Source organism: Balaenoptera acutorostrata, chromosome 14 (assembly GCF_949987535.1).
Source record: "Balaenoptera acutorostrata chromosome 14, mBalAcu1.1, whole genome shotgun sequence".
Taxonomy (NCBI): domain Eukaryota; kingdom Metazoa; phylum Chordata; class Mammalia; order Artiodactyla; family Balaenopteridae; genus Balaenoptera; species Balaenoptera acutorostrata.
This window is the reverse complement of record NC_080077.1, coordinates 8,916,220-8,929,913: the sequence shown is the minus strand read 5'-3', so window position 1 is coordinate 8,929,913 and position 13,694 is coordinate 8,916,220. Positions and strand designations below refer to the sequence as shown.

At 48.3% G+C, this 13,694-nt stretch overlaps 1 protein-coding gene across 1 annotated transcript in view; it reads left to right on the top strand.

Moving 5' to 3' along the window:
• Window positions 1-13,694, top strand: part of SYTL3 (synaptotagmin like 3) — an 86,935-nt gene that overhangs the window by 69,841 nt on the left and 3,400 nt on the right. Inside the window, exons 10-13 of the mRNA XM_057527586.1 lie at window positions 1,538-1,716; window positions 8,037-8,139; window positions 10,953-11,123; window positions 13,145-13,250. Of these exons, the coding sequence (XP_057383569.1) occupies window positions 1,538-1,716; window positions 8,037-8,139; window positions 10,953-11,123; window positions 13,145-13,250 (559 nt within the window). The remainder of the gene's footprint in view (window positions 1-1,537; window positions 1,717-8,036; window positions 8,140-10,952; window positions 11,124-13,144; window positions 13,251-13,694) is intronic.

Sequence of the window (13,694 nt, the reverse complement as noted above, 5' to 3'; positions counted from 1 at the left end):
GTGTTTTTAAGCTGCTCAGCCTCTCAGCATGGGCTTCCAACTGAGCACAGACCTTGAGGGGAAAAGCAGCCTCGAGCATCACTCTCAGCTTCGTGCCTCTCCCTTTTCTCCTCAAGTTCTCTGCTCCTTCCCAGCCCCCAGCACTGGGGTTGGTCACTGTGCCGCCCAGCTCCGGGGCCTCACAGCCTTTCCGTCTGTGCTGCTCACCTGCCTCGTTCAGATGCCTCAGAGGGAAACACAGCCAGGACGTCAGGCTCACCTGACCGTGCTCCTCTTTAGTATCGTGGACCCTGGCACCCTGGCTGTCCTGGTAGCTCTACAGTGCCTTCAAACTGCTTGTCGTGCAATTCAGTTTTCTGCTTGTTCCTGGCAGAAGAGTTGGTGTAGTACAGTTTAGCCTGACGTAGCCCGGGGTGGAGTCCCCTGATGAATGCAGGTTAATTATCAGAACTTTTAACACCTACCTTCAGCTTTTTTTAAGCAGCTCACCCCTCTTGCCAAGCTTCCCTCCCCATCACCTTCTGTCTGCACTCTTTTCGTGCGCTCTCACCACTCCACACCTTTCCGGGTGTGTGAAATTTAAAATCTGCTTCCCATCCCAGCAGTTGCATGGGTGTTGATGGAGAACATTTTTCAGGGCCAGTGATTGGCTGTGGTGAAAGTGGTTGGGTTCCTGGCATGAGCTAGTTCAGGTTCGGGGCCCTCTAAGTTGTTGGTTTTGTTTTGATCCCTCTCTAGTGAGAGAGACTCAGGCTTTCTTCTTAGTTTGTTTCCAGGATGTTTTACAGTGTTGAGGAACCAGTTGGGAGAGTGGGAATCACGTCGGGTTCCCTCTGTCTATAGAGTCGTCACTGAGATTGGTGGCGTGCAAAGGGTGGCAAATACTTAAGCAAATTTAACAGTGATAAGGCGGTTCATCCTGTCACTTGTGCTACTTCTCCATGTCACCTCAGCTTAGAGTGCCCTAACTTATGATGGTGGTTTTGTTGGTCATTCTGGGGACCCATAACAATTTAAACACAATTTGTTGTCGTCTTTGCGTATTGTACATACTGTCGTCCATGTACGCCTCACCGTGGCCCAGCGAGAACAGTGTTAATTTTCCCTCTTGGACTTGGAGCCCAGCTCTCTCTGATCCCGGCCACTCGGCCCCCGCACCGCGCTGCTCTCCACCGGGCGCTTCCTGCCCTGGGTGTTACTATCCGCCCTTGGAGATTTACCTTTGCAGAACTGCACGGGAGACAGTCTGCTGCTTCCCAAGTGGTTTGTGTTCAAGAATGAGACTGTGTAACCCGTACTGCTAGGCAAACACCGTATCTGGGCAAGACAGGCCCTTCTGAGGACTCCTCGTCTCCTTAAGACAGAGTATGTGGCAACTTATTTTGCGGAGTACAAGCTGGCTGGTGTGTTATTAACTTACCATGAGTCAGGACGCATGCTCTGTATAAATTCTGATTTATTTGCTATCTTGAAACCAGAACTGCAAAAAAACTGATTAACTGTGAAGTAACATTATATCTGTCATTCTTGATTTCAGGGAAGTTTAATTAGCATTAACAGCACTTGTACAGAGATGGGCAATTTTGACAAGGCTAACGTCACTGGAGAGATAGAATTTGCCATTCGCTACTGCTTCAGAACTCATTCTTTAGAAGTATGCATCAAGGCCTGTAAGAACCTTGCCTATGGGGAGGAAAAGAAGAAAAAGTGCAATCCGTAAGTTTGTCTAAGTTTTGGCATGTGGTAATAGACATATTGATTCTAAAGTTCATATGGAAAAGTGAAAGTCCAAGAATAACCAAGGTAATTGTAAAAAATAAATAAATAAAAATAAAAAGACATGTTAAGAATTATCATAAAGCTTAGTAATTCAAACAATGTGTTATGGATGCAAGGATAGACAAAGGAGGTCAATAGAGCAGAATCAAAAGTCCAGATACAGATCTTAGCAGATACAGGGACTTAAATGATCAAGAGGCTATTAATAATCAACGCAAAAAAGATAAACTTCAATAAATGGTGCTGGGAAATTTGATTTTCCATGTAGGAAAAATAAAATTAAAATCCTGTCTCACACAATCCATAAAGAGATTAATTTTTTTCCAGTTGGTAGATATGAAATGATGTCTCATTATTTTAACGTGCATCTCACTGATTAATAACAAAGATGAGCAACTTTATATGTATGCATTAATCACTTAAGGTACACTCCCCTTCCGTGAACTCCCCATTTCATATCTTTTGTCCAATTTTCTATCGAATTGTTTGTCATTTAAAAATTTATTTACAGGAGTTTGGCTTTTTAAAAATCCACTTTCAAGACAATTCTCCATTGGTTCTACATATTGCACATGTCTTCTCTTAGCTTTACTTGTTTTCTGACATTGTTTATGATGACTTTCCTTGTAAAGAATTTGACAATGTCCAATTTATCCTTCTTTTCCTGTAAAATGTCTGCTGTTTGAGTCTGTAGGAGAATTCCACCTGAAGGTTATAAATACATTCTTCTCTGTTTTCTTCTGTTAGAGTTTTTTCTCACTTAGATCCTTTCATATTAGAGCTGGAACTGATTTTCTGTGCATGGTTTAAGGTACGGACCACATTTTGTCCTTTTTTTTCCCCCACCGTGGAACATTTTTAGCACACTCTTTTCAGGACCAGCTAGGCGAAAGGATGGATTGTTGGTCCAATCACACTTCCCTCTGCTCTGCAATCTTCAGGAGCTCCTCAGTGCCAGACAAGTTAGGTGCATTGCTGTAGCACGTATGGTTCTCCGTGACAGCTTCCTCCTGTATTTCTAGTCTTAACTTCTTTCATTCCCCTCTCTGTACCTTCTGCTCCGGGGAAGTTGGAATAGTCACTGTTCCAAAACGATCCCCTGACTTTTACCAAATATGAGGCTTTTCTCATGTTTGTTCTGAGACTGTTTCCCCTGTGCTACTCCCGTAAGTGGAAATCACAATCCTGTCCATTCTTCAGACTCATTTCCAATCCCATCAGCTCTATTTATTCAATCCTTGACCTTCCAAGCATGTTGGGTCTCTCCCATAATTCTCGACAGGGTTTGACCTCTGGTAAGTTATTCAACCTCTCCATATCTCAGTGTCCTCACTGTCACGTGGAGGTTATATTATCACCTACTTCAAAGGATTGTGGTGTTTTCCTCAACTAGCCCATATTAAGTCTTCAGAACAGTGTTGAGAACATAATAAACATTCAACAAATATTATTCTTAAGCGGGTGAGGTGGGAAGTGCGTAGAGAAGGAGACCTAAAATCCACATAGGGATCCCTTGAGGCTCTGGCCAAATACTAAGCTGTTCAGATACAGGACAAGATTTCATGAGGTCTGTCAGAGGATAGCTACTGGAGGGTGGTAAGTTGAATGAAAAATCTGGGAGTTGCACAGTGCTGGGAAAGATTGGTGTTTTTTGTTTTTTTTTTAAAATGTAATTTTATTTTTGGCTGTGTTGGGTCTTTGTTGCTGTGCATGGGCTTTCTCTAGTTGGGGCGAGCGGGGGCTACTCTTCGTTGTGGTGTATGGGCTTCTCACTGCAGTGGCTTCTCTTGTTGTGGACTATGGGCTCTAGGCACACGGGCTTCAGTACTTGTAGCGTGTGGTCTCAGTAATTGTGGTGCATGGGCTCAGCAGTTGTGGCTTGCAGGCTCTAGAGCGCAGGCTCAGTAGTTGTGGTGCACTGGCTTAGTTGCTCCGCGGCATGTGGGATCTTCCCAGACCAGGGATCGAACCCATGTCCCCTGCATTGGCAGGTGGATTCTTAACCACTGTGCCACCAGGGAAGTCCCAAGATTGGCGTTCTGACCAGCCAAAGTGGAATGGGGCATTGAGTGGACCCCAGAAAAGAAAAGCTTAGTAGTAGGGCTTCTCTAACTCACCCTAACTAAGCAAAATCAATCCTTGATAGGATCAAACTGAGTTTCCAGTAAGTGAAATGCCTGCTAGAACAAAACTCAATACTTTGTAAAGGAAACACATGGTCAAGAGAGGATTCTGAAAGATGGCAGAGTAGGAGGCCTCGGGAATCCATCTCCCCCTGTAGACAACTGCACTGGCAGAATCTGTCTGATGGAACTGTTTTGGAATTCTGGAGTCTTTTGAAGGCTTTTGACTTCCAGGGAGAGTCTTGGATGGTAAATTGAGATTAATGTCAGTCAATTCCAGCTCTTAGCACAGTATTAGCTACCCATCCACCCTATGCCCAACCCCTTGGCAGGCAGCTGTGCATATGTTCCTAGAGCAGCTTGAACGCAGCTTGAACACAGCTTGTAGGAGCCAGAGTGGGCAAAGGATCCTGTCCTCCAAATATCAGGGACCTGTCCTCTGATTGCTGGCTCTGATCGCAGAGGTACAAAAAAAAAAAGGCAGGCAGCCATTGTTGTTTCACCTCCCCCCATTGTTGCAATCCCCTCCTCCTTGGGCTGAAGTGATTTACAAAGTATTTAAAGGGCTAGTGCCCTTATTTGTCTCCCTTCTTCATTTTTCTCTTTTTCCCCTTCTTGGGAACCAGATACTAAAGACCAGGACATTGAAGAGTAACTGTATATACAAGGAAAATTAAAAAGTGACCGCACAGGCCCAGGGAAAGGTTCAGATTCAGAAAAGATCTGAGAATATCTTAATTTTACACTTGAGGCTGATCCTTGGCACAGAGACAGTCTGCATCAATAAATTTATGAAAAACCCAATTAAAAAACCAATAACAAAAAACAGCAAACCCTGGGGAAGGGGGAGAATCTGATTTCCAGAGTTAACATATTATTAGACACATGTCTAGTGTTCAACAAAAAAATCACAAGGCATATAAAGAAACAGGAAAGTATGGCTCATTCAAAGGGAAAAAATAAATCAACAGAAACTGTCCCTGAAAGAAATCTGATGGTAGGTTTACTAGACAAGGACTTTAAAACAACTGTTTTAAGGATGCTCAAAGAACTAATGAAAGATGTGGAGAAAGTCAAGAAAATGATGTATGAACAAAACAGAAATATCAATAAAGAGATAGAAAACCTTAAACAACAACAAAATATTTACTGGAGGGATTCAAAGGTAGGTATGAGCAGGTAAAAGAAAGAATAGGTGGGCCTCTCTGGTGGCACAGTGGTTAAGAATCCACCTGCCAACGCAGGGGACACGGGTTCAAGCCCTGGTCTGGGAAGATCCCACATGCCGCGGAGCAACTAAGCCCGTGTGCCACCACTACTGAGCCTGCGCTCTAGAGCCCGCGAAACACAACTACTGAAGCCCGTGCACCTAGAGCCCGTGCTCCACAGCAAGAGAAGCCACCGCAATAAGAAGCCCTCGCACCACAACGAAGAGTAGCCCCCGCTCACCGCAACTAGAGAAGAGCCCACGCGCAGCAACGAAGACCAACGCAGCCAAAAATAAATAAATAAAATAAATAAATTTAAGAAAAGAAGAAAGAATAGGTGAACTTGAAGATAGGATGATGGAAATTACTGAGTCTGAGGAACAGAAAGAAAAAAGATTAAAGAAAAGCAAACAGAACCTAAAGGACCTTCTGGACACCATTAAGTGGACCAACATACGCAACGTATGTCCCAGAAGGAGAAGAGAGACAGCAAGGGGCAGAGAGAATACTCGAAGAAATAATGGCTGAAAACTACCCCAATTTGGTGAAAGACGTGACTATAAACATCAAAGAAGCTCTTTGAACTCCAAGTATGATGAACTCAAAGACACCCACACTGAGACACATTATAAACCAACATTTGAAAGACAAAGACAATCTCGAAAGCAGCAAGAAAGTGAATCGTCATGTACTAGGGATCCTCAATAAGATTATCAGGAGATTTCCCATCAGAAACTTTAGAGGCCAGAAGGCAGTGAGTCAATATATTCAAGATGCTAAAAGGAAAAACAAACAAACAAACAAACACAGCACAATTGTTCTTCAAAAGTGAGGGAGAAATTACAACATCCTCAGCTAAACAAAAGGTGAGAGAGTGTATGAAATGACACTAGACGGTAACTTAAGACGCGAAAAAATAAAGATCTCAATAAAGGCAAATACACTAGCAATTATAAAAGCAAGTATTATTGTAACTGGTAAGTAATTCCACTTTTTTTTATATGACTTAGGACATTTTAAAAGATTATTGGTCTCTTATTGTCATTTTGGTTTGTAACTCCACACTTTGTTTTCGACATAATTTAAGAGACTAATGCATTTAAAAGAATTCTTACTTTGTGTTTTTGGTCACACATATATACAGGTGTATTTTTGTGACATCAGTAGTGGAAAGAGGTGAGGATGGAGCTGAGAAGGAGTAGAGTTCTTGTATGTTACTGAGACTAAGATGGTATAAATTCAAATTAGAGTTTATAACTTTAGAATATTAAATGTAATCCCCTTGGTAACCACAGGGAAAATAGCTATAGAACAAAAACCAAACCAAAACAAAACAAATGAGAAAGGGATTTTAATATTTCACCACAGAAAATCAACTAAACACAAAAGAATACAGTAAGGCAGAAAGTGAGGGACAGAAAAGCTATAAGGCAAAAGAAACAGCAAATGACAGAAGTAAGTACTTCTTATCAGTAGTTAATTTGAATACAAATGAATTTGACTCTCCAGTCAAAAGACAGAAATTGGCAGAATGGATAAAAACATGAGATCCAACTATATGCCATCTACAAGAGACTCACTTGAGATCCAAAGACACAAATGGAAGATATTCCATGCAGATGGTCACCAAGAGTGAGCAAGGTGGCTGTACCAATATCAGGCAAAATAGGCTTTAAGTCAAAAAAGCTTACAAAAGATAAAGGACATTCTGTATTAATAATAGGTTCAGTACAGCAAGATGATACAACAATTACAAATGTCTGTGTACCTAATAACAGACCATCAAGATACAAGAAGCAAAAACTGACGGAATTGGAGGGAGAAATAGTTCTACAATAATAGTTGGAAATGTCAATACTCCACTCTCAGTAATGGATATGACATCCAGACAGAGGATAAGAAAGGAAATAGAGGACTTAACGACTAGATACACGGGCGTGTATTTTATTGTAATGCTTTAAGCTATGCAGGTATATTTTATATCTCCTGTTTTACATGTGTGAGGTCTCGTAATGCTCAACAGTTTAAGAGTCAACGAACAGTGAGGTATTGGTGACAATGAGCCTTGAGTACTTTTCTAAGAAGTTTGCTGAAAGCGGGGAAGAGGCCTGAGACTGGGGCTCCAGGGGGAACCCAGGTCGAGGGAGGGTTCCTGCTCGTCATTGCTTTGAGAAAGTTGAGCCTGTTTCTAGCCTGTAGGTACAGGACCTGGGCAAGTGGTGTCACTGCATCAATAAAGCTGCTGGAAGAGCCAGGAAGGGCAGTCTTGGGACCTGAGTGGAGGGATCGGCCTGGGACGGAGCTTCATGGAGTGGGCAGGGGGCAGTGCGGGGCTGGCCTTGGTCAGGCGTCCTCGGCTGGCGTGGCCTCCAGACCCAGGGAGAGGGCTCGGGAACACCAGTCCTCAGCAGGCAGGACGCAGTGTCTGAGGCCACACAGGGAAAACCAAAGTGTGAGGCATACACTTTCCATTTCAACTTTTTTTCTTGCGGGTTGGGGAGAAAGAGGTACATGGAGGGAGGACACGCTGGCATACAGCCTCGGCGTCCAGCTGGGTTAGAAATCTGCCATCCACAGAGCCCTGGGAGCCTCTGGTTCCCTGGTCGTCACCCAGTGACAGGTGATGGAGTGTGGTGAGTGATCCAGATTCCAGGAGTAGGGCATGAGGGGAAAGCAGGGGAGCTTCACACCCCCAGGAACATTCCCGAGGCTTACAGCCAGGGACTGCGTAAGCCAGGGGCTGTGCACCCAGCACTGTCATTGTTCACCGTCAGTGGCGGCCACTAAGCCCTTTCTGTCAACCCCAAATGCAGCGGGAAGCAGGGTAGAGAAAACGCTGACGCTGACGTGTGATTCTCCTCCTGAACCCTTTGTCCGCCCCCGACGCTGAGCTTTTCACCCTGTCCTGTCTGTGTTTGGCCACTAGGTATGTAAAGACCTATCTGCTGCCTGACAGATCCTCCCAGGGAAAACGCAAGACTGGAGTCCAAAAGAACACGGTGGAGCCGACCTTTCAGGAGACCTTGAAGGTACTTGCTGGACAAATATTCATGTGCTGAGTCTCCCCATCGCGGGATGGGCCCCTGGGGCCAGAGTCCAGCGGATGGTTCTTCTAAACTCTTGAGTCAGTTAAATGTAAGTGCAGACACTTAAACATTTCTGCAGGGCTCTGTCAATCAGTGGCAAGTGGTAGAAAGTAAATATCAGCCTTTGTACAGAAAAAGTGCAGAGTCTGCTGGACTTGAGAATGGCCTTTGATTAATGATTTGCGAGAAAATGGTAAAAATGAAACTGCCTGCCTCTCAGTTTCTAAAATTGGTTTGTCCTGTTGAATTTTTATGCCTATCAGAGAGGTATCCTCGAGCAAGGGACCCTGTAAATGAAACTGCTGAGTTATTATGATGAAGAAGTACTTTTATGAAGATAATATCTGGTATACCTAGATTTCTTCTTATTTTATGAAAAAAAAGGTCTAGAGGAATTGTTTGGGTTTTCATTTTCTTTGGTGCTAAGAAATGTGACTTGTGGTTTAGGGCAGAGATCAGGGAGGGAGTGCCTCCTGCTGGGATTCAGGATGGAAAATTGGAGATGATGTCTGGTGAGTGCAGACGGCAGGTAGGTGTTAGAGGTGGAAGAATAGTCCAGATGCACAGATATGTACCCACTCAAGGCTGGGTAGCCCGGGGATCCCATGTGTCAAGCCTGAGAAGGGGGAGGACTTTTGTTTGCCTTCCTTGGCAAATAGCATTTGTGAACTCCCAACCAGGGGCCATCTGGGTAGCTGGCACAAGAGTCCCATTCGAAACATGAAAATAGCCATTGTTTTCCATGCGCCTGCCGTGGCCAAGTACTTTATATGCCCTCTGAGCCAGGTGTTGGAATCCTCATTTAGCTGTAGGGAGACTGAGGCTTAGAGAGTACTTGAAAGTACAGCTGTGACCCATGATGGGACTAGCAGTCCTTCACAAAATTTATGTTCATAAGGACTCCCCAAGGGATTTTTGTTAAAGCAGACTGTGATTCAGCAAGTGTGGGCAGGGCCTAAGGGGCTGCTCGTCTGGGACACTCTGGTAGCGAATTACTGGACACTAGTCTTCATGTGGTTTTGCTCATGTACCTGCTAACAGAATTTTGAAAAGCTCTGTACCTGCTAACAGAATTTTGAAAAGCTCTGTACCCTCTCAAAGGTGTAAGCTGATATATAAAATTACTCATCACAGGTTTAAGGTATTTCATACTAAACAGACAGAGGCAGACAAATATTTCCTATTTTATGAAATGAGACAAAGATGAGGATTGACTGTATTTTAAATACTTCATTATATACTTCGATTTTTAAAGTTTTAACTACCTTATTTAAAATGCACCCAGAATCTCAAAGAAATCACCTACAATTTTTTATTCATTGGTTTTATCTAGTATATTGTGAATATTTTGGTTATCCTGAAAAACTTTCCAGATGCATTGAAAAGAATCAGTGTCTTCATTCTAAATGCAGAACACAGACCCAGGCTTAGCCTTCATAGACATATGTATAAGATGGAAAAGGTGGGAAGATGAAGAAGCTGAGCAATCATTAACAGTTTGGCAGAAACCAGTATTTCAAATTCCCCCTGAGGTTGCACCCCTGGGGCAGGGCACAGGAGTAAGATTCCAGGTGTGAGAACTATCTTCACCAGTTTTGAGAAAAGTGCATGTGAAAGTTGAGGATCTAGAAACTGATCCTCCAAGTTTTCTAAGTAGAACACTCCTTGGGGAGGCTTTCTGCACTCCAAGGGGTGCTGGCACTCCCCTTGAAGGCCACTCAGTAAGGGGCCTGGGAGGGATGAAACAAGACACCAGATCTGGGTGTCATTGGCTGTTGCCTTATCCTTGTTCTCTGGCATCGGTTACACTTGGTACCCTGTGGAAGCTAGCAATCCGGGGTCTGCTGGCACGGCCTTGTGGACCTAACAGGCAATGGAAAATAGGTCTTATTTTATGTTATGTTATTTTAAAATTTTTTAAAATTAATTAATTTTGTTTATTATTTTTGGCTGTATTGGGTCTTTGATGCTGTGTGTGGGCTTTCTCTAGTTGCAGCGAGCGGGGCCTACTCTTCATTGCAGTGCATGGGCTTCTCATTGCGGTGGCTTCTCTTGTTGCAGAGCACAGGCTCTAGGTGCGCGGGCTCAGTAGTTGTGGCTCACGGGCTTAGTTGCTCTGTGGCATGTGGGATCTTCCTGGACCAGGGCTCAAACCCGTGTTCCCTGCATTGGCAGGAGGGTTCTTAACCACTGCACCACCAGGGAAGCCTCTAGGTCTAATTTTAAAACGCAGACTCAGTCAACCAAAGGAAGGAGTCAGGACCCAAAGAGAAGCAGGCCTGTGTTTCCAAGGGAGTGGAGGAGGGCGGCCCGGCGTGCAGAGCGGGTGGAGACGATGCAGCTGCCCCAAGGAGGGCAGACCTGCGGGGACGGTCAGCTTCCCTCCCCAGAGTAGCTCGTTCCGAGAGGGAGCAGACACGGCACGGTGCAGTGTCGGCCTGGACTGGACTGATGGGGCATGTAGCCATGAAGGAAATAGCCAGATGAATTTAGAGTTTAAAGATAGAGTATGGAACAAGGGGCAGAGTTGGAAATGGGCCATGGAATTGAGGGGAACAGACTAAAAATCATCAGGGAGCTGTGGGCCTGGGAGCTGTGGCCTGGGGCCGTGGGCCTGGGTGCTGTGGCCTGAGTGCTGTCAGTCTGGGAGCTGTGGCCTGGGTGCTGTGGCCCGGGTGCTGTGGTCAGTCTGGGAGCTGTGGGCCTGGGAGCTGTGGCTCAGGTGCCCAGGTTGACCGTCTGTTCCCCCTCCGCAGTACCAGGTGGAGCCTACTGAGCTGGCCACCCGGCAGCTGCGGGTGTCTGTGTGGCACCTGGGCACGCTCGCCCGGAGGGTGTTTCTTGGAGAAGTGGTCATCCCTCTGGCCACGTGGGACTTTGAGGACCGCACGACCCAGTCTGCCCGCTGGTATCCGCTCCAGGCCAAGGTGATGTCTGCTTTGGGACTGGGCAGCCCCTACCCCCATCCCACACGAGAACCAAACCCACTTTTCAAAGGGGATCCAAGGAGAGAAAACCCACCTGGGGAGCCTGGGACCCAGGACCCAGTGCACACCTGCCAGCCTGTGACTCTGCAGTAGGAGCTTCCGGGGAGCAGAGGCTCATGGCCGGGCCCCCGGGGGTGTGGGGCCGGCGGGGGTTGGGCTGAGGGACTCTTGCCTGCTCAGGTTTGTTCAAGGTCCCGAATAGTCCCACCCTCAGTGTGGCCCAAACATCAGCGTGGATCCGGCCTGGTGGGTCCACACGCTTCCCAGAATTCAGGGTCACTTATTGCCAGCGGAGGAGGTCTTGACCTTCTTGGGCCAAAGCCTACACCTGGGGCCAGCAGGCTACCCTGCTGGTGGGACCCGCCTCAGACCGCAGGCTCTCGTGTATTGTATCTTCACTCCCAACCAAGCAGTGTTCCCCAAACAGTAACAGGTGAGAATGACTGGACCCAGTGCCCCCAGGAAGGCAGGGCCAGGGGTTCCGTGTCAGATAGGCTGGGAGAGCAGAGCTGGCTGGTGGCCACGCAGGTGAGAGGGAGAGGCTGGGGAGAAAGGGTAGCGTTTCTTGGGGCGGCTGCTTTGTGCATTTCTGTGCCAAGATCCAAGATGTGAGATTGTGAAGGGGCAGAAAACGTGGGCTCTGCCACCTCCTAAGAAATGGCAGCAGGATGTGCAGTCCCACCAGTGAAAGCCTGGCAGGGAGGCCGAGTCTTTACGAGGGTCCCCTGTGCCATTTTACCTCTGTTTTCCTCTCCCAAGCCAGGGAGGCTCTGATCCACGATGCCCCTCCTGAGAAGCATCTCTGGTTTCTACAGGGTTAAGCCCGGGGCCTCCTGTCTCTTTTCTCTGTGGGGTCTGTGAGCCCGCACACTCACCCTCCGGTGCCCTGCGCTTCCTCTTCTCAGAACCTGAGCCCGTCTTCAGAACTCCACTTGGGAATATCCGCTTGGAATGCTTTCTGCAGTCTAAGGTCTGCCCAAGACGGTCCTTAAATCCCACCTCCTCCATGAAGGCTTTCCTGATTTTCCCTGCCAGATGCGGTCTCCCCTGCGCTCGAGGGGCCCTTGCCGCCTTCTCCCCCCAGGATCCCTTACTCGGGTCAAGGCAGGCTGCCACCAAGGCTGGTCAAGTTTTGATAAGCAGGCGAGGAACAGAAATCACCAGACTGAAAGGTGTCCCTCCTAATCCCAGCTACTAGGTAGTGACAGCCCACGCTGGATCGGGATGGGGGGTCCACTCACGGGCCTGCGCCCTCGGCCCTGACAGGAGGGAACCGTGGGGATGCTGAGGGTGGGGGCTGCTCCTCCCTGCCGGTGGCACCGGACGAATCTAGACGCTTCCCAGCGTCCCACCCTCACCCCGCTGGGTGAAATGTTGATGGGGTCACCGTCACCCTCTCCAAGCCCTTCCTTCGCTCACTTTCTGGCAGAAATCACTCGCGACCAGAGAAGCCGCCTGGGTCCTCAGTGTGGGTTCTGGGGTGGGTTCTGGGGTGGGCGGGCCCGACTCAGCAGACGGGGGAGCCCCGGACCCCGCGGTTTCCTGTGCCTGCCGCAGTGCCTGGCACGGACGGGTAGCTCGAACCTTTACTAACCTGGGTGGAATCGATGTGGGCTTGTTTCGTCTTACTTTTTCAGCTTCGGGTGTGTCCGGGCTTTCTGAAGGCCATCCCGTGGGGATGTGCCAGGGCCTTGCAGCCCCTCTGCGTCCTCGGCTCACCTGCCTCTGGTGGGCTGCGTCTGCCGGGGTGGCAGAGCTGGGGTTGGTGAGGGTAGGAGTGAAACGTCCCCAAACAGAAGGAAGCCCAGCCCTGCCACAGGTGTGCCCACACCACCTGGGGCTCCCCCAGGCCCGCAGAGGCTTGGCAGGGGGAGGTTGGGAGGGGACAGTTATGGACAGAGCTGAGGCAGCGAGAGAAGCCCAGGAGATTCTGGGTCTGGGGAATCCCGCTCTTCCCACAGGCAGAGAAAGACAAAGACAGCGTTCCCACGAAAAACGGAGAGCTTGTAGTCCGGGCCAAACTGGTCCTCCCTGCAGGGCCCAGAAAGCTCCAGGAGGCTCAAGAAGGTGGGTGGCCACCAGCCCTGCAAACGTTTGTCTGTCACTGTCCCCAGAGCCTGGGCAGTTTCCCAGCGTTTCCTCCCGCCACCCCCGATCCCACGTGCCCCAGTAACTCCCACCCAATCCGCGAAGCCCAGCCTGGGAGGCGGGTTCTCTGGAAGCCTCGGCCCAGAAGGGAAACGAGCGACCAAAGCCAGGCCCGTGGTGCCTGCTTCACGGGCTCCTAGGACACCTGCCCCGAGGCTTTCCTCCCAGGGGGGCCGGCTCGCCTGGCCTGCCTGGGGAAACAGTCCCGCTGGGGCCCCCCTCGCAGACTGACCACCTGCGTGACGGCCGGGAGCTCGTCCCCACCTCCAGGTTCAGGCGCCTGCAAGGCTGTGGGTGGCCAGCTCCCTGCTCCTGGGCCACGGGAGCAGCGGCGGCACGGCAGGATCAAGGTCCTCGAGGAGC